This window comes from Pseudopodoces humilis, chromosome 6, assembly GCF_049639895.1.
Source record: "Pseudopodoces humilis isolate 2021_Gansu_Grassland_sample_001 chromosome 6, ASM4963989v1, whole genome shotgun sequence".
Taxonomy (NCBI): domain Eukaryota; kingdom Metazoa; phylum Chordata; class Aves; order Passeriformes; family Paridae; genus Pseudopodoces; species Pseudopodoces humilis.
Window position 1 is genome coordinate 28,119,153 of NC_142205.1, and position 22,085 is coordinate 28,141,237.

The window sequence follows — 22,085 nt, forward strand, 5'->3', positions numbered from 1 at the left end:
TTGATAATATCAGCCTTCTCCACACCTTGGAGAAGAATTTGTTTTTTTAGACTATAGAGATTCTTAGCAGTCTTTGGAAATCAAATAATGTGGTAGAAATGTCAAGGAATGACTGATGAGCATCAAAGTAGATTTTAAAACCCCACCCAACTATTAGTAAAATTGAATGCCTAAATCTGTTTTACAGTTCTATTTTAGTTTTCTTATTGTTATCCTTTGGCTGTTCTGCATCTGAAAAGAGACTGCAGCATACTACTGCAAACGCAAAAGATTATAGATTATTTCCTCAATGTTTTGAGATAAATTAGGTTTTATATGCAGCTTCTTTATAATATTTTTTCTTTGCCATATTTCTGGTATCTTTAATCTCTACTATAGACTCATTGTAACACTACACATTGTAATGCTCATCCCTCCAAGGAAAAGTGTATTATTATAATAGCATATGGAGAATTTGCTTTCCTTTCAGATTTACTGATGGCCTGTCACAGTGGCACTATGAGTGACTCCTAGTCATAGAATTAATTTTTCTTTCCCAAACAAACATCTGCTTTGATGGAGAAGGTAACTAGTGCTATTATTAGATAGAAAACACAAAACTGTCATGAAGACTAAAAGGCTTTTAAAAAGAGATTTTAAATAATATAATTGGTCAATTTGCTATATGTGACGAAACAAGATGGTCTATCCACAGCAGAGAAGGACTCTTCCTTTTTAATTATCAGTGGTTAACTTGTGAAAAAAAGATAAATTTCATAAGATCAAAGCTGTATGAATTTGAGCTGAAATAATGAAAGAATTATTGCTAGAAAAGGGAAACTTAAAATATCTTTAATATGTTCTTTTGAAGGTATTAAAATATTTCTCATCAGAAATGCAGAAACATTTTTTCTTAATTTTGTATTTTCTGTTTACAAGCTGACCTAGATTTTATTAGAAAAAAATAATTTAAAATATGAACAAAAATAAAAGGTTTCCTTTTGGGTTTTAAGCAATATTTGAGATTTATTGCCTGCATATCCCTTATACTCACATGAGATATAATTTATCTATGTTAATTTTTTTCTGTTGGCTAGCAGAAAGTATTTCTTAAAATAGAAGGAAATAGAAGATTCCCCTATGCAGAAGAGAATAATTTATTCTCTTTGTATGTATCTATTTGCTTTGTATCTATTTAAGCCATATATCTAACCCATGCTACTTACTAAAACAGCTGATATAATCCTCTACCAGTTTAGAATTCAAATTCAATTCAAAACTGTGAATTAAAGATATGTCAGCTAGAGATCTCACATGTAGAACAGGTACTCATTTCCCCTTTATTGACATCTTTATATTTGGGGGTCAAGAAATCAACACTTCCCAGTATTTAACTTTTTATACATGATAGGCTTGCCAGCATGTTGTGGTTTTTTTCAGTGAGTATAGGAACCCTTCTAGGGAAAAAAAAAACCAAAAAAACTGCATATATAAAACCAATGGAAAGTGTACACATTTACTTGGTAAGACTTTAGTAGATTACCACAGATTTAAATAATTGTGCCTTTGATCTTGCTACCCGTAGGTCAAGTTGCGGCAGACTGCGACTGTGGGTGGGTAAGACACGCAAAGAGGAGAAGGAAGGCAAATGGATGTGCCAAATCTCTCTATTCCTCTTCCTACTCTTTTATTGTAAACAAGTACCCTCGACCACAAAGCCTCAGAGAATGCAGGATCTTCCTCTCACATGAGTGAAAGGATTTTGTTCCAAATTAGAATTAAGAATTTTTTTCAAAATAATTTTGAAAATGTTGTTTCCCAGAAAACTTCAACAATTCAAAATATGCATTTTTTCCAATTTCTATTATTATGAAAAGAAGACTTGGCTGTCCTGATCCTAAATGAAAATTATTTCCTGAGTACTCCAGTGAGACCAAGTGTCCTTAAAAGAGTCCAATGAACACTTATGGTGATAAAGAAGATTAGGCTTTCCACTCAGTCCTTTTCTTGGGTCAGGTTGCAACACAGAGAATAGTCAGCGACTTTTATGATCATGGCAACAAAAAACCTTTTTAGAGGTTTTTATTAAGATATTGTAACTACTCAAACAGTGGATTCCTGAATAGCTACATTTGACATCACAGTGGCAATCATATGAAAATAAAATTATTATTCAATCATTCCATCCTTATACTATTTACAAGGTTATACATGCACATTTTACCATATATATATATGTGATTAAAAATATTTTGATACATTTGCATGTATCAAGATGCACACTTCAAGATGCATATGAATAATTGCCAGAATATTTATATTTCTTAAAGCTTGTTGTATTCTGATGCTTTTAACAAATCACTTATATTTTCAGGATTTTTTTATTATTATTATTATTGAAAAGAAGGGGTAAATTTGAAGGCCTCAACATTCTTAATATTGTTTACTGATCATCAGCTTTTTTTTGTTAAGAAGCAAAATTCTTATATATTCATCAGAAACTTTTATTTACATGAAAACTTAATCTTGGGCATGATTTGTCTCTAGTTTTTTGACAACACACGCAACTTTTACGTAACAGAGAGTTAGATAAGTGTTTTTGAAATTAGTACTGGCCTGAACCAGTAAATATTGACCTTTTTGTTCTCCCACTTTCCAACTGTGCAACTCATGGATTATAAATTTAAACAAAGAGGAAACTTTCATGAATTAAATCAGAATAGCAAAATGCATTCAGTACAGCATTTCATGTTATGTCCATGCTCTGCATGTCACTTACTTTGGCATGTGTCAGCATGCCCTCTTTATAACTTCTAAAATTTTCACTAACCTAGAAATTCACTGGGATCAAAGATGAGTTCTAATTGCCCTGTACATGCCACAGATTTAAATCCAATAGTTTTGTATTGTCATAGCAACACTTGAAACCACTGAATATTTTAGTGTTATTTGGCATAGATGATAAATCAGAAAAACAACTTCCCACATAGGAAAATGAAGGATCTCTTCTGAGAATAAAAAAAAAACAACTTTTCTTACTGAGAAGGAATAAAAAGGAACAAAAGGTCATTGAGGAGTTTTTCAGAAGTGTTGTTTAAGGAATTGAAAGAGTGAAGAAGCATCAAGGAAAAGTAAGAAAGACTGGAAAAAGCAAATATTTAACACAAGAGTTTGACTAAATAAGCAGGTGATATGAGGAAGGTTAAAGAGAACTTAATGTATGATTGTTTCTTAGCATGGGTGAAGGCATAGCCAGAATAGCTAAAGACAAGGAAGCTATCAAAACCAGAAGTAATATTGAGAAGAAAACAAATCAAGAACTTAAGTGTCATCTCAGGTAGTAAAAAGTCATGCAGTCATAAGTCAACTAAAATTCAAACCTTTAAAAAACAAGAAAATTAGTAGAAATGTAAGGTTTAGAACATGAGCTTTTATTTCTCAGAGAAATACCAAATCATGCTTGAAAGTCAAAACTTCCAGGCTGTGAGAAAAAGTTCTGGATATGAGACAATCCAAGACAGTTGCTTAAGGAAAGGTATGGGAAAAGGATTTGTCATAGTCCTGACAACTTAGAGCTACCCCATTCTACCCAAAATGTTTCCCTTTGCATTATCTTCCTTATTTTCATTGTGGCTTGAATCTCTCTCCACACATGCCCTGCCTTTCTGCTAAACATTCCTACATGAAGTTTATTTTCTTTACAGAAATAGCTCCATTACCTGAGTTGTCTTTCAGAATATATTTCCTTAAAATAGAAATCTGTCTTGTCAGAAAGAGATTGAAGCAACATGCCCACAGAAAATGCTCAAGTGCTTGTCAAGAGTTAGATCTGAAGATAAAGTGCCTGGGGGAGTCTGAAAAGTCTTAGTTTTGAAAACCATTAGCTTCTTGTGATTAGGAAGTAACAGTCCAGATCACCTGTAATTGTCTAATGGTATTTTCTACATTGTTTCTCAAAGGGGTTTTAAGCTGATATAAACAGATATATTTCAGCTGAGGCAAACTGTGGCATGGCTTGATCCACATTTTGAGAAAACTGCATCTCATGGAAAATCATTCTGCTGGAGATCCTTTAACAGGTCTACTTCAAACTCTCCAGATTAAGCATAGCAGAGACCTTGGAATACACTTTCCAATGGCCCATATTTGGATTGTATTCAAACATTCCAAGAAGAAAATAAAAAAATCAGTCCATCATAAAAAAAAATCAGAAAAGGTTTGGCGAGTTTACTTTCAGTCACTTTTTAGGACAACTGCCATGTCCAAACAAGCTAGAGAGATATTTTTACTTTCTGTAATACAAAATTGAATAGTGCAACAGAATAGTAGAATGTGAAGAAGTCAAATAGCTTTCTTAATTCTACTGAATTCCATCTTGAGATACAACAAATGATAAAGTGTGAATTGCAGGATAAGACATGTAAAATCATTCATTCTTCTCTACGGCTAAAAGCTATCTTTGCAGTTCTCTGTATAATTATAGATAGAAGCAATAGGAGCTGCTTGGTGGACTGCAGAACTAATAGTTTCATAACTTCATGTACTCCCTGTAACTTCTGAGCCTCCTTGTTATTTTATCCAGTCTGTATGGGCTCCAGATCCTTTGTCTGGCTCTGATACGGTGCTACGGTAAGAACCCAAACCATACTTCTGCACTCACAACCACAACACTGCTGCATGTACTCCACGTGCTATAACCTTCACCTGACCATGAAGCAAGATGTTTCAGAAGATGAAGCCATGTATTCTGAAGCCATGTGTATATAATAATTAAAATGACAGCAACTGTGAGCTGAATTTAGACTGTTTCTAGATGGGCACCGGCTTTCAGCAAACACAGAGAGACCTAAAGATCTTTTGCCTTTTATGAAACTGCCTAACTGCTTCACAAACTATGAGGAACATGAGAGGAGAGAATAGACAGATACACAGCAAATTTAAGAAGTCTTCTTTTCTTGTGAAAGTGGTTAAAACAGCATCACTGAAAATGGAGATACTCCCAGAAAGGGAAAAGGACAGCTAGAGTGAGGAAAAAAATCTCTGTGGACAAATTTAATATAAGGAAAGGCTAAAGAAACTGAAGATTGCTCAAATGGAAAAAAAAAAAAAATATCAGTAGCCCTTATTAGTAATGCATTAGTGAGCCTGTTCACTTAGAATCAAAAGAGAGACATGAAATGAAAATATGTATGTTACAGCAACATTACTTAATGACATATAGTTCAATTTTTATGGCATATAAGTGGTATATCAAATCATGTTTCATCAGAAAAACTACAGGAAAATGCAGGAATGGTGGTATGGTGAAACAAGACTGTATTTAGAGTTCAAAGCATGTCAGAAATGAGTTCTGGTATCTAATATCTCCTGGGTATGGAGGACTGTTGCTCAACTTCCATTTCAAAAGACAGTGAAACACTTCTACCTGCAGTATCTGTGAAAATGAAAAGCTTGAACAAATTGTGGGTTGTTGTGCCTAGTCCTAGGCCAGACCCATGTGAAATCAGAATTAATTAAGTAGCAGCTTGGATCTGAAAGCACTGTAAAGGCAACCAGAGCTGAAACAAGTCTTGCAGGAGCCTCAGGCACACAGGAGGGCACCTACTGAAACCTTCAACATCCCCCTCTGGCACTCTGAGCACTCACTGCTTTTGCCTGACATTAGACATGACTGAGCTTCACGTAAGCAAATATCCTCAGCTGCCTTCACAACAACCACAGTGTAAAGTTGCCATGTCTTTCATTAACTCAGCACTGTGAAAATGCTTTCTAGTGCTACAAGCTTTATATGGGTTTTCAGATGAGATTTATAGGGTAATATATTTACTCTCATAACCCTGTGTAGGCTGAGACAGCTGTGCTTGGAGCCCATCTGTGGGTTCCTGAAGCCATGGCATGGCATAATCATAAAGCAAACATAATCATGAGCCCAGCAGAGAAGGACCTGGGGGTGCTGGTGACAGCAGCTGAACATGAGCCAGCAGTGCCCAGGTGGCCAAGAAGGCCAATGGCACCTGGCCTGTGTCAGCAATAGTGTGGCCAGCAGGAGCAGGGCAGGGATTGTCCTCCTGTACTCGGTACTGGGGAGGCTGCACCTCAAATCCTGTGTCCAGTTCTGGGCTCCTCACTGCAATAAATATATTGAGGTGCTACAGTAAGTGCAGGGAAGGGCAGTGGAGCTGGGTAAGGGTCCACAGTGTAAGACACAGGAGTGGCTGAGGGAGCTGGGGTAGTTTAGCCTGGAGAAAAGGAGGCTCCTGTATCCTAAATTACCATATTAAACTCAATGGATTTTTCTATCTCTCATGATAGCAATATTTTTATCCTTCATATTGTGGTTCCTATTATAGCCTTTTCCCTTTCCAATATCAAATATAATTATCACCACTAAAAACTACAGTAAATTATTCTTTCAGTTTAAGAGCCATACCCAGCTACCTTTTGTTTCTACTCTGTCCTGTCTGCATAGCAATAAACTTTCATTATTGGCTTTCTTCTCTGTTTACTTCCATATTTTTAAAATTACATATATAAATAAAAATGTATATAATGTATATTTAAAAAGAGAAGATCACATGTATATTTAAAAAGGGAAGCTTAACTTTTGGAAATTTTTTGAATTTTATTATACCCATACTTATTTTTGTATGAACATGTATGTTAAAAAGTCGTATTTTCAACATCTAGTGGTAAGACTAAGCAAAAAAAATTCTGTCAATATACATGTCCAAACAATGAAATAACACAAAATATGAAAAAAAAAATAATTAATTTCAATTATATTAAGAAAGGGTGCTAAGAGTAACTAGAATGTGACATCATTAAAACAGCTTAGGAAGGGAGATGGGTTTTTATACTCTGCTGCATCTTCTACCTTTTGATGAGGTTTTATTTAATATTCGATTTCTGGCTAAAAATAGATGAACAGAGTCATGGTGATTTTGTCACTCTCAACCTGCTCAGATAACCAACAAGTTAAGGTCAAAATTTCTGATGTGTTCTCTGGCTCCAGGCTTTTACAAAATATATACTTTGACCTATTAGAAAACCACCTCTTAAATGTCACAAAAGGTGTCTCTTACAAAACATTAGACAACTCTGAGTGAACCAGACCGCCTGTGTAAGATAGGAATATTTTTAATTCTTATTAGAAGTAAAGTAGAATCCAACTATCTTGCATGGTGCCTTGCCACTTGATCAATTTTCATCTCATTATTCCCAGCACTAGCTTGCAGGATTAACTGATAGTGGTGTGCAAGGCATGACACAGAAGAGAAAAAAAACTTTTAAATTTGATCTTGCAGTCATCTCCAGAGGACAACAACAAATTAATTCATCCCCTTATTAAGGATTATACTGAGGGCAAAGTTATCTGCATTTAACTACTGTCTGTCTATTTTGTGCATGGATATGGCCTATTAGTGCAGCATATTTTAATGCACTATTGGCCTAAAATCAGTATTTGGGGAATATATTGGCAGTTTAGTTTTCCTAACTGTGTTCCTGTGAGAAACAGTAGTGAGAGAAACAGGAAGATTAAATTATTAAGATATAATTAATTTTTCTGATTCTAATGCATGATTCTTTTATGCTACTTATCCCAACTAATGAAAGTCATCTTTAATTAGTTTTTGGGACTTGACACAAAAGCTTTTACAAAGGATTGTATAACGGCACTGTTTGAAAGCAAAACCTTTCTAGCTATTATTTGAAAGTGCTAGAAAGGAGAAAGATGTGACCAAAATTGTTGGACACATAGGAATGAATTCTGCAAGTACTCAACTAAAGTTTATTTTTACACAACACATTTTTAATAGTAAATTTTATGGGAGCTTCTCTGTGTGAAGGCCTCAAAATCTGGCTATAGAACTAAGAGTGTCTGAGGCAAGATTTAGGTATTTGGAGCTTATGTGAATCTGACTTTATCTTTTTGTCTCCCTGTCCATGATAGATTAAACTAAAATCCCAGGAAGTACTCTGATCCTTGCAGATATCAAATCCTTAGAGCAAATTTTCTAGTTATGTTTCATTCAGAATAATCAAGGTGATCATTATTCCATTTTTAAAATTCAGTAGTCAATAATTTTATATATACAAGGCTATGAATAGGTTTCCAGCATTTTTTATTTTGGAGAAAAAGGGAAAAAAAGTCTGACATCCGAGGTTTATTGATTGACATATATATATATTCCAACATGAAAAAAAAGGGGTGATTCATACTTTAATTATTGATTTAATGTATATTCTATTATCTTTCTGCCCTGTATACAATAATTCTCATCTCTTAATATATTTTCATTTATGCATTGCGATTTGCTGTCAAATTACATTCAAGTGTGTCCAATGAAAAAATGCATAATGTTAATTCAGCAAACTTTCTACTCTCCCATTACTTACCATTAAGTTTTAACATCCAAAGACACAGGGATTCAGCACTTGAAAAAATGCTCTAGGTAGTTTTAGGATGCCATAGTTGGACACCTTGGGTAAGTTTAATCTAAAACATTAAAAAGTAATAGGACTCAGACCAGCCCACTGAAATGTCCTAATAGTAATTGCCATCATTTTAAAGTTGGTAAATTGACTTGAGAGCTTTTAAAAAGAATATGATGGAATCCAACTAATATAAAGGAGAATGTGTGTACAAAAACTTACAGAACATAATATGGACTGAATATATTAAGAATAAATCACTTACAAGTAAGCTAAGGTTACTTGACCTAACTCCAAGTGTGTCTGTTTCTTCAATTTTTTGAATAAAAGGTAAGGGTTAAAATCATTATTAATGAGAGGGTAGAAAGCTGAATGCCAAATGTTTACTAATTTAAGTCCATCTTGGAAAATGAACTGAAGTAACAGTGGAGTTGAAAACATTAAGCAACAATAAGAATCATGGGAATGAATAAAGACAAAAGACTGGAGGGGTGAATGTCCCATGTGTGAATTTCAGAAGCAACGTGTGGTGATTTTAGCCTTAATTAAATTAATCATGAAGACACAGGATTATTTGTTTTACCATACATTTTCATTCTGTTGATATCATTTAATGATTAGAAAGAAGTAGAGAAAGCAGTGTTTCCACATTCTATTGAGTGGGACAAGTTCCAGCCCCTTACCCAAATTATTGGTCCCTTGAAAAAAGAAAAAGCTTGTTATGTTTCTTTGATTTCTGCTGAACTTCCTCTGATCAGAGATCACATCACTTTGGTGATTGTCACTAATAAATGCCTCAACAATTATTTTCCAAAAAGGACTGGCAGGAGTCATGGAAGGGGACAGAGATTTTTAAGACAGAAATCCAGTGAGCAGGATCCTCTGGAAGAGCACAAAGTGATACATTACTTTAAAATGTTTAGTAGAAATAATCAAACACAATCATTCACTTCACACACTCCACGAACAATGGTCAAACTTGTCCACATGGACAGCTTCCTGCAAATGATTTCTACAATGTTGTTATTGCTTAATGATCCTAAATGCCTTTGCAAATGTAAGGCTGAGCATTTAACCATGCTTTTCTGTAGCAATTAATCAGAAACACTTCTGAGCAGGTAAGGAGATAGTTATATAATGTTTAAAAATCACAGTAGAATTGAGTCAAAGTCTATACTGTTTCTCAGCAGTTCTGCTGGCAGTAGTACAAGGAAGGACCTCTGATTTTCTGTGATTCTCATTATAAATCACAGATTAGTGCTTAGCAGTGCACATACATGCATTTCAAAAAAAAGCTTTCACTGTAAACTTTTTATTAGCTTTATTTTCTACAGATTCCTTAGTAAATTTGAAACTTAATCTTTTACTATCTACTGATTTCTCCACTTCTTTGACTATGTGCAGAAAAAATTTACATTTAGAAATATAGCCTCACTTGGTAATGAATTTTTGAAAAGTGCGCTTTTGAAAAGCTAAATGAGAAAATCTGGAACTGTTTACTTTTACTTGACCTATATATTCTGCAACAGCTCATAAAAAATCAAACTGGTCTGATGCTATTGAACAAAACTGCACACACTGGACCTTAAAAACACCCGAATATTCCAGTCGAAGGGAAAATATCTTTCCCAAGAATTCTACTATGGGAGGCAGATCATATATAAAAACCACTGTATTTTACATTTCGTGTGATAGGAGTTTGTGGGGTTTCTTTGACTGCTTAGAAGAAATTGGAGTCTATCAGTGTTTTCATATCTATGAGTCATTTAATAGGCAATATATCTACTACTATAACAGATAGTTTTATGTTAATCCAGACTTTTTTTTTTTTTTTTTTTGGAGAATACTTGATTTTAAAACAACTTTTTGAACAACACCTACTTGAGGTCTTGGGAAGGTTCTGCTCTGATATGGGGTGTCTCCACAGAGTGCCCAAACACTGCCCCTTCCGTGCCTAAAATACATAAATAAAATACAGTACAATTACTTCGGAAAATAAAAACACATTGAAATATATGACCACAAATTGACACTATTAAGAAAAAATGTCTGATTAAATCCTTTATTAATAACTATAAATGTTACTTCATATTTACATTTTTCTTTCTATATCAAAATGTGGACCAACATCCTATGAAATTCTGGACTTCTGCTTTTTCACATACAAATCTGAAACATCTACAGATCCAAATTTTTTAGCAATGGTTTGCCTGAATGCATATCTCTACATTTTACAGAGAATGGAAACAATATCGTAGATTTGTGTGGCAAAAAAACAGTAGAGAAATATCTGGTACAGTTTACATTCTGGTTATTTTGCATACTTAAGTTGAGATGCCAAGCTTTTAGAAGTTTTGACATAACTATCTCTTGCCTGAAGTTGCTGGCTCAATCTAGGTATCTGACAGTTTCAGAGTTTCTTTCCATCAGATCTTATTGAAAGATTTTATTCTGTGCTTTGGGTTGTGTAGTAGTGGACACTAAGGTATCTCCCACTGGGCATTTAAAATCTAGGAAAAGAAAATGGGTAACAATTTTCAAAATCTGAATTGAATTTTGATTTATATTACTAGGTCCAAGCTGAATATGTTAATTCCAGAGTTTTCATTTGATGACCAAGATTTTTCATTGAGAAACTCCTCTTCAATTAAAAAAAATAGAACTCTAGTAAGCATTCTCTGAAGTTACTTGAAAAAAAGAGAATCCTTTAATCAATTTTAAATAAGTTTCTTGATGGAGGGGAAAAAAGGCAAAAAGTAATAAGGATCTTTGTTAAAATAACAGAAAACTCGAGAAATTTATATGTAGGGAACAATACTATAAAATCAGCATTTCTCTTACCTCTCCCCTCTAAGGAATGAACACATAAAAGTTATTTATACCACTCACTTTACATTCAATAGATAGAAATAGCCTCTGCAGGTTCTTAGGCATTTGAAGTTTACCTCCTTTTCTTCACTTGCTGAACTATTATCATGCCTATCCTTGTTTACTGATTTATCCAATATCATTGTTTTTGTCATCCACTTACATAAATTTTACTTTCCTTCTCTCAAGATGGTTTACTGGGCATTCTGGAAGGCAAATAACCTAGAACTAGGTAGTGAAAGTCTTTCCAACGGAGAACCTCCAGCTAAGGTGAAAGAACTCAATAAAAATGTGTAAAACAGGTAATGCATTTACCTTCTATCAAAATAAGATCAAAGAAACTGTCTGGGATAACTATAGCTCATTACAAAATATTCTTGAATTAATTGCTGTATTTCAATAGCAGAAGGATTCTTTTGTACTGAGACTTGAATTCTGAGCAAACCTAAAAATATACCTACAATATCTCAGTAGCTCTGCAAGAAGTGCTCAACAGAACATAGGCACATTCTAATTGCTACAATATTTTAAAGACAGTAAAGTACTTCCAATTTAAAAAAAATGTTTAAATATTTTGTAAACTTTTTCAGAAACTCTGGATGTCAAAGATAACTATTAGATACTTTTACAGTTAACTAATGATACTTAGTTTCAAACCCTTACCGGGATTTGAAAGCACAATGAGGTTAAAAATGTCAAATTGGTAACATTATTTTAATGTTAAAGGGAAAATAACCTGAGCAAGAGACCAAAAAACCCAACAATATAAGCAAACTTCAATCTGGTAATAATTTTCCAAACTCTATCTTTATTAAAAGAAAAACAAAAACCAAAAACAACCACCCAACCAAAAAAAACCCAAACCCACCCAACCCCCAAAATCTTCATTGTAAAGTGCTTTTCTAGTATGAAGACAGGAAGAGAAGAGTAATGATTTAAAATCCTAGTTTTTTATCTACAGGGATCTATAACCTTCACAAATATTCTGGCAAAGAACACTGAAAACAACTTTATTAAAACTGCTGCTTTGAACATCTCACAAAAATACCTCAACAAAATCCACTTTCTATTTTCAATCTTTGCTGAGTGTTATGGAAAACCACAGAAGGAAGAAAGCTAGAATCTCTTTTTTCCTAGTATTATTCCTAAATGTGCTGTGCAGAACCTGCCTTTTAAATCTGGCAATGACTGAGATTATCTTTCCTTTAAAAGACTGGAATAGCATGTCTGTATAGCCAGGCCTTCTGTCACTCTCTGGGAGCTGAATATCCAAAATCAGAGTGTGATTCTAGATTCTATTCATATTTTTCATTAGTAAAATGAAATACTTTCAACACCAAGGCCCCTTTATATTTTTGAAGGTGGCAATCTATTATGAAGATGTAAATAAGTGGGCAGAAGGCAGAGTTACCAGACTTCACTTACAAGAAGACCATGCCTGTAATATTTGAAAGAGCATTATCAATGCAAAGATGCACAAAATTTGCTGTAGTATGAGTCTGACATAATCAGAAGTGCCAAAGGTAATATCAGGCAAAGAATGATAATAATATTTAAATGAAGCTGGTTATAACCCAGCTTTAGTATTTCCTCACTTTAAGCATCATTTCTTTGGAAAAGACAGGGAATTTCTTCCCTAAGAAAACAGAAATTTGAAAGACCAAGTTTTTCAAGCAGGCTGGAAATCCAGGCAGGTAGAATTAAAGACAAACTGATATAATTAAATAAAATATAGCTAAAACCAAACCAAATATACACTTTTTTGCTATTTGAAAATGCAATCTTAATGTTTTTTTCTTCTCATACAGTGTCAAAAGCAGAAGTATAGCAGTTCTTGTGGTAAATACTTGCTCCTTTTAAAAAAATACCTTTCAACAAGTTCCAGAATATCTTCAATTCCCTTTATTACATAGTGGAATAAAAGCAGACACTTTCAATTATCTTGGTCTTAGTAAGAAAGGTGAAAAAGATCAGCCAACTGGAATTTACTGATCTGTTTCCAGCAGTTAAACAGCAGGACCAAGAAAAAAGAAAATGATCAGTATTACTAAAAAATACAGAAGAAAAACTATATTATCCATTTTTTTTTCAATTTACTATATGCAAATCTGTAGTAGTTTGATGGGAATTTGGAACCCTTAAGTATTCTTAAGAAATGTGACTATGAACGTACCTTCTAATGATATAACTAAATAAATAGAACTATAAAACCAAATTCAAAGTACATAGCATTAATTTCTAAATGAAAGCAATATCCTTTAGGTATTTAATGTTAAAATGTTAAAATACTTATTTTTTACAGAAATAAGAGGATGTTCTAATAACTGTATTCCCAGACTTACAGAATCATAGCCAAGACCTACTTTGAGAGGAGTGAAATTCTAGTGAGAGATGAATGAATACAAAAAGGATTAAAAAAAGAAAAGGCTTGAACCTTAAGGCCCTTTCAAGTGCAGCTCAAAAGGAAGTAGTTAGGAACTGAATTCAAAGGAACATGAGTTAGAATGGATAACTATAAAAAGTGATCCTTTTAGAAGAAATAAAATCAGAAGGCCACGGAGTAGGTGCAAAGGATCTAAAATCAAACCTGTGAGTGTAACTGAACAAAATTACTCACATCTTCAGCTTCCAGTTGAAGAGAATTAGTTAAGTAAAACTTCACTGAGAAAGAAGCATCTGTGCAGTGAAATTACAGATCAAAGAATACGAGTTGTTATAGAGGTTGCTGGAGAAAACTCAGTAAACAGCACAAGTCAGTAAAAGGCCAAAAGTCCAATTCTGCATTGACAGAGAAACCTCTTTATGCATAGCTGATTTATAAACACCAGACCTTTAAGAAACTTTTTCGACACAGAGCAAATAAAAATCACCCTTTTGCTACAAACAAAAGCAGTCACACGTTCCTGCTGAAATGGAACATTCAGAATTCAGAAGGACACATGCAAACTACTAATTTCTGCTCAACATACTGGTTTCTGAAATCCAGCCTTTGGGAAATGACAAGTATCAGAAAAAAAATGGAAGTGCAACATTGGCATTTGATTCTGGATTATATTTGCTTATGTGTATTCATGCTGAGGAAGTTTTTAGGTTTAGTCAATCAGCAAATAATCCTTTCATACTTTCTCAGTAGTCAGTTTACATAAGAAAATGGTACCTTTCAGTGCCTTTGTAAGTGACTAGGGTGAAAAGGCCGAGCTGGGTTTATTTTTTTACTTTTGGGTTAGTTTTTTGGGGGAGCTTGTTGGAGTGTGTTTTTTGTTTTGTTTTGTTTTAAGAATGCTGGCTAAAGACTTGATAAGGCAAGATCTATAAACTAATGAAGTTTTTTGCTGTGGAAAATGACCCACATATTCCATTATCCCACTCCTTCATTTGATTCATGTAAGTAAATCACCTGACAATGGAATTGTCAACCATTTTGATGTGTACATACTACATGCCACCGCAGCATCACAGACACAGTTCAGTGTTACCACCTTGATCTTTCACGAGGTTTTTCAGAAACATCAAGTATCAATTACCGAGATTATGCAAGTACTAGATTGGGATGACAATTTCTCCACTGAGTTACAGACCTTAAAGAAGGTTCTGTACAATATTTAGTATTTTTGAAGCTTGCAATTTTATTTGTTGCACATTAATTAGTTTAGTTAAAGCACTGACAGATTTCACAAAGAGGGATAGATAACCAAAATTTCATTACCATGAAGAGACATTAAAAACACAGGCTATGTGTTTTACATTTGGAACCTTTATGTTCTAAAAAATTTATTTGCAATAAAAAATAAAATTCTTAATTCTTTTATCATAATTTTAGATAAAATTTGAAAGGGTTTTTGAGAACTTCAAAAGCTGTTGCTTAACAATAAGACCTTGGAAGAGCCAATCACTGCCAGACTGCAAAACACCCCAGAAATACTCAACTGTGCAAACCAATGATCATTAAAAGGTGACATAAAAAGTTTGTTCCTTCTTTTGTAAAAGTCCAGTTATTATAGCTTATTTTGGGATGAATAGGAATGCAGCTTCTGGCCTTCATGTTGGTTGTGCATCTCTTCAAGACTTCCAATTTTTTAAGTTACTTGAAGCGCAATTTAGCTAGGTACTTGTATTAAAAAGTAAGATTCAACTGGATTTTTGCTATGGATGTATACACGACTAAAATGAAAGAAAGTAAGTTATTTTCTGAAAACATGATTGACATGATTGCTGGCCTTTCAGGGGGTTTTGCAGGGTCCCTCAGCAGCAAAACTGACTAGTGTTAAATGATGAAGGTTTAAGATATGACACTGATAGGGCCATATATGAGGTATATTATAGGTAGGAGGTTGTAGTACAGCCTGACTAGATGCAGTAATTTACTTCTAAACTAAAGCATATGCATTGAAATCTTCAGAGGCAAGCTGTCATTAAAAAGTAAATTCTAAAGGGAGTGATTTAGATTTATTTCTCAAAGCCCTTAAATATGACTAATTTGTGATGCATATTTTCTGTCTGGTAGTCTTACTAAAGCAAGACTTCTGCTAAGCCTTTCATTTAAATAAGAAGCAACAAGTTCCCCAATAAATTCAGCATCTTCAGTGAGCTAAATTTTGACCAAAGCAAATGGCAGCTCCAGGAAACACTAGCAAAATCACAACAGTCAGTATTTATCTTCTTAAATAGTATCTCAACTAATTAAATACAAACATTTGAAACACCTAACGTGTCCTAACGGTGGGCAGTTGAGACACCTCTTGTCTTGCAATGTGAATGAAACTGGATTGTGCCTATCTGTTCAGTTTCTTAGCCATGAAATTGTTTGAAGGTTCACATCCAAAAGCTATGTTTGGCCACTCCTTGATTTACTTTTCAGAAAAAGTAAATCTATTTGAATAAAATCTGGACTGAGAATAGAAGTAACATAATTCAATTAATAATTGGAAGTGGTTATTCTAAATGCTCCCTCTGAGATGAAAAAGCCAATATATGTAAATGAAACTGCTGCAAAGTCACATTAAATCTGAATAGTTCCCCAAAACATGAATGAACTTGAAATATATATAAGGGGTTTAGAGAAAAGAGGTTTTAAAAACATTATAATATCTGCAATATCTTTTATTTTTTCCCCCTATTACGTATGGCAGACAGAGATACACATGACAATAAAAATGATGAAATATAATCATTTTCTGCTTGAATTGATCCAGTCTCCTTGAAACTTTACAACAGATAGATATATGAATAGACTTAAAGCTTATATTGAGATTTCACAGTAAATAATTTCTAATACCCCCCTCCCCATTAAAATTCATCATCTTTTCATACAAATCATAATCTGGATTTGCACTTTTCTGAAAATTGTGCAAATGATTTTGGGTTCATCAGAGTTCATCAGACACAAAAAGTGTCCCTGTCTACATTCAAAAGATAGCACTTTAATACAATTATTTTCATATTTAATAAGTAAAGAAGATCGCATTTTCACTTTGTTCTAGTTGATAACCCTAGATTTTGGAACACTCAGGCTTATGCTCTAATGAATAATTAATGAGTTTCAAAGCAGAATTGTTTCTCTGATGAAAAATGAATGAATCAATGAATAAGAAGACTTTCAATCCATAGTTAATAGCTTCATAACCAGGGGACTCACCTGGAATGTAAAGAAATGCTACATAAACTTGGATATCCCAAGTAGGATATAGTATCCAAAGTAGGAGAATGAGAAAATTGTTTCTTACACAGTTCCAAGAACAAATAGCAATAATTTCCCATTTTAAGCTTTCTGCAAAATACACCTGCCCACCCACAAAAGCTAGCCAGGAATGTCTACCCAATTTCATAGAATCATTAAGGTTGGAAAAGGCCTTCAAGATAATCCATCCCAGCCCTTAACTGATCGCCACTTTGACAATTAACCACAGCACTAATTGTCATGTCCAATCATTTCTTAAACACTTCCAGGGATGGTGACACCATCTGTTCCCTGAGCAGCCCATTGCAATGCTTGAACACCCTGTCAGTGCACAAATTCTTCCTAATGTCCAACCTGAACCTCCCTGGTGTAACTTGAGAACATTTCCTCTTGTCCTGTTACTAGTCACTGGTGAGAAGACACCGACCCATCTACTTTCAGAAAGTTGTAGAGAATGATGAGGTCTTTCCCAAGCCTCCTTTTCTTCTGGCTAAACAATCCCAGATCTCTCAGCTGCTCCTCACAGTACTCACTCTCCAGACCCTGCACCAGCTCCACTGCCCTTCTCTGGACATGCTCCAGCACCTCAATGTCTTTTTGAAGTGAGGGGCCCTGAACTGGACACAGGACTCGAGGTGTGGCCTTCACCAGTGCTGTGTACAGATGATAATCACTGCTGTGGTACTGTTGGCCACACTATTTTTGATACAGGCAAGGATGAATCTGCTTCTAAAAGCTCTAAAATGAAATCATTTATGATTAGCTTTTGTTAAAAGTAAAGGGCATTTTCTCTTCAGTGATGACATTCCATAAATAAATTGTTTGATTTTGGAAAGTTAAAGGCTCAGAGGAATTAATGAGGAATTTGTCCATTAAGTCTAGCCATCACATTAGCTGTCTAAATTAGGAAAATGGATTACCTATATTTTATTTGTTGCCAAAATGGAGAAACTGGAGAATTGGTTTCTAGAGAAACCTCTCTAGAGGTTAGTTACTAACAATAATGGACTGAGACTAGAGCAACAATGCAAACAACCCAACCACCTTGAAATTTTGCTTTTAACACCTAATCAGCAGTTGATGATCTGAATTTTATCTAAACTGGGAAAACCTTGTTTGGAAATGTCACTTTAACAACATCAGAAGTCATCTAAGTTTCTTACCTTTAGCATTTTAACTGCTTCATAGGGTACCATATTTTCCCTTTTAAAGGCAACCTCTCTGTGCCATATGGAAATGTATATTTATTTCTGTTTTGTTTTCCATGACTGAAGAATTGTTATGAGTATGTGATAATTACTGTTGCATTCATATATTTTATTAAATTGTTTTATTTATGCTAAGGAGACCATAAAGCAGCAAGACAATTATCCAGATTTTTTTAAATAGCTGTACTATAGAATTTTAACAGTATTGGAATTAGCATGGCATTGATAAATTATAATCAGATACTTAGATACGTGCATTTGTGTACCCTGTAGAAGTTCACCAAATGCAAGTAAATAGTATGTATTTAAAAAGTTTTTCAAATGCTTCCAAATACTTCTAAATAAATACAAAAATTAAAATATGTGACAAATCTTCACGTGTATTTCTACAACAGCAAAACAGGGATATGTGGATATAACACATTTTGGTGCCTATTAGACCAAAATTTAACAAAAATACTAGCAACTCAAATTATTGAAAGTCTTTATTTTTCAGATATGAGAAATTAAATGAAGCTATGATATTAGTTCCTTACAAGGTTGTTAAAAGGTTTCTATATAATGTTAGCACTAGTGATTATAACCTATTATGAGTTCCTATTCGTGCTCTTTATTAATGTTCTGGTTTTCTCTCTAACACAGATGAATAAAGCACATTCAAACCTGGAATTAGGTAAGTTTTTATTGCAGCTTTAAATGGAAATTCTGCAGCTGTGAGCAGAAGTGCGAATGTGGAACAGTAATTTTGTCACTTAATATTCTCACCTTCAAGTCTGTATGGCCACGAAGCAATGCTTTTAATTTAGCAGCAAAATGTAAGCAGATGTATTTAAGCCAATTAACTGCAGTGACTGTAAAGCACCAATGGCTGTGTTAGGAAACACGTGCCTATTTGTTATGTGTACTAACCAGAGGAAAGGCAGCCCTTCCAGCACGAAAGGACAAGATACTAAAGCATAGTGTAATATGGGAAAGTTGGCTGAAATATGCATCTTTTGCCAAAGACTCGGATTTTTTTTTTCAGGCAAGAACCACAAGAGATGTGCCATATACCTTGCAGATGCTGTAGGAGGAGGGTTTATGGCAGTAATTTACTGCTAGATCTACCACTCCATTTTCAAGATGGGACTGAGCTGGTCACAGGGTAATTTATCAGTGCCAGTCTCAATAGTTCCCTCTGTATCACCAAGGAGCAGTATCCAGGACTCAGAGTACGACCACAATTCAGATTACTTGGCAAATCTTGCAACAGTCCAGCTCTGCTGTGAGTCTTGTGGCAAAACCTTCGTCTGGTCTCTGCTCTTTTACTCTTTGTGAGTCAGGAGAGACCAAAAAATCACACTCTCATCACTGCTGCATTACAGCTATCATAAATTCACCTTTCACATACCTATCATAAACTCAGACTTTTAAGATTTAAGCGCTTTCCACTGCCTTGCTACATACCAAGGCATGTCTAGCTAAAACTTGCTAAGCAGGCTTTACTGCTGCATGAAAATTCGGTGTGGTCAGCTGCCACAGAAACCTGTTATTCACATCCTCTTAAAGTACATTATGTTCAGAATAGAAAACTGAATCCTGGGCACCAGGACAGCCATGCCTAAGGAACAGAATGTCATATGATTTTGCAGTCATAATGAAATTACTTATTTTGCTTTATCATTTTTTCAGTTAAAAACACAGAAAGAAAATATATTTTCTTTGTCCAACTATCAACAAAAGCCCTCACTAGTTTCAGAGACAGGTTAAGAAAATCTTTTTTATTTTTTGTTTTCTTCAGATCAACTCTAAGAGGTATTTCTCTATATTATGCACTTAATAAACCACCACAATGGTTACCACTCCCTCCTTTTAGCTTACACTGAAGAGAACGTGACTGGGAAAACCTCTATTCTTTTATTCCTAAACCTTCCAAAGGGGTATATATACTTCTTTTAGATTTAATCTTTCTTGTCCTTCAGTCTCTGTCTGGTCTCTAGACGTCCCCATAAGTAATATATTTTGTTTCTTTTCAGCAGGATACTCCCTCTGCTCCTTTTCTTGTTTTACATTAAAATTCCCTTTAGTATCTATATAATTTTTTTACATTAATTTTTTGTCTAAATGAAATTGTTCTGAGTTACTGTTAGATTTGCTGTCAAGAAGAATAAAAATGAGTGTTTTCATTAAAACTTCAAATTCAGAAATTCTAATTGTCTTTTTCTTTTATTGTAAATCTAAATATAAGCCAGGGAGGAAAGGCCAAGAATGACAGTGACAAGAAAAAAAAATTCCAAATATAAAAAGCCTGAAAACAGTTCTGACAGCTAAAATATGAAACAAACTTGTTGATAGGTACTCTTTCTACACAGTATGCTTTATCTATTGCATTTTCTCTGCTCTACACGGAGAGTGTAAAAATAGATTTAAAAAGTAGTCCATCATTTGGTAATGCTGCTAGGTTAAAAATACCAAAAATAATACAACTGGCTTGCTTGATACAAAAATAAATACTTTTTAAAAAGCTATCTCCCTTTGGTGTTTGATGAGAAAAGTCTTTCAGATGCAACTACCAATCTCACCTCATGCTTTCAACCATAAATTGGGACAGGAATTTTTCAAGTGAACTTAGAATTTGGCTACTTACAGTATCTTGCTTTGTTGAACTTGGAACCATCTGGGATCATAGCATGATATCCAAGTACTTTTAAAAGATTTTCCATGCTGCAGTTATCTAGACCTCTGACCAGCAAAAGACACTTTGCAGACAGTGATGTAGACAAAGGACAGAAAAATACCCCATTACACTGTAAGTAGTGCAACCTATAGTATTTGCTGTCATTTCTATTACACTTTATGAATTGAATTGGTTTAGAATGATGATACTTAAGGAAAAGGTCTCTACTTGAGCACTTTGGCATTTGTAAAGTGATAAGACTGCCTGCAAGGACTGGAAGGTATTTGTCTGTACATGACTGTGCATGTGTGTCTATGCATACTCAAATCTACTTTCTAGTACTGTTTTTCTAGCATATTCACAAAATAAGGTTCAAATATTTTACAAATCTGATAGCTTCAATGAAAGCCAAGATATGCACTAAAGAGCAGCTACCATAAAACTGAATTCTAATGCTTTCTAAGTAGGAAGAGGTAGATAATCATACCCCACTGTAGCCATTACTGGTATTGTTGTCAGGATCAGTACAAGTGCTCTTCATTTAATAAACAAGTAAAATTTATGCTACTCATATTCAGTTCAGTTTAACGATGAATGTTACAACATCAGGAAGCATGGACATGTAGTTTTAGTGTGGGCTACCAGCTACAGTATGATGAGTTTCTGAAAAGAGAGGACCCTTCCTCTGCTTTACATTGCTAAGCTCATTCATTCTATCCCTTCTTGGAGCAAAGTGTGATTATTTATGCAGCTTTCTCATCTTCCCCTCACTGTACAAATTTTAGTCAAAAGTGAAGTTGACAATACATGCCAAAAGCAATTAACCTAGGTGCAAATGTCTAGTGTTTTGGTCATGCTACCCATATTTCATTCTAACCAACGTGTTATAGCTTAAAAAAACCCTTAAATAATATAAATAAAACTACAATGAAGAGGAATTTATCTAATATGTTACTAAGAACTAAGATTAGAAAGAAAAAAATTATTGAATTTATATTAGATGACTTGTGACTAGACATAAAAAGGAAATGTTTGAACTCTGCTAAGGCTTATTCAGCTCTGTGTTCATTAAGTTCAAAACCAAATCAAGACCAACCAGTGCATCTTCAATAGATATATAATTAGCTCCAAAGTAAAAAATGAAGCAAATTCTACATTCCCTACAGCCAAACTATTTCCCTGTTCCTATATTTTTAATTTAAAAGATTTGTGTACTTTTTGTTGATTAGTTTGTGTGAGGAGTTTTGTGGGGCTTTTGGGTTTT

At 34.2% G+C, this 22,085-nt stretch overlaps 1 protein-coding gene across 1 annotated transcript in view; it reads right to left on the reverse strand.

Moving 5' to 3' along the window:
• SGCZ (sarcoglycan zeta) overlaps positions 1 to 22,085 on the reverse strand; it is a 396,272-nt gene that overhangs the window by 15,141 nt on the left and 359,046 nt on the right. The window contains 1 exon segment of the mRNA XM_088056576.1: positions 10,294 to 10,366. Coding sequence (XP_087912702.1) covers positions 10,294 to 10,366 — 73 coding nt within the window.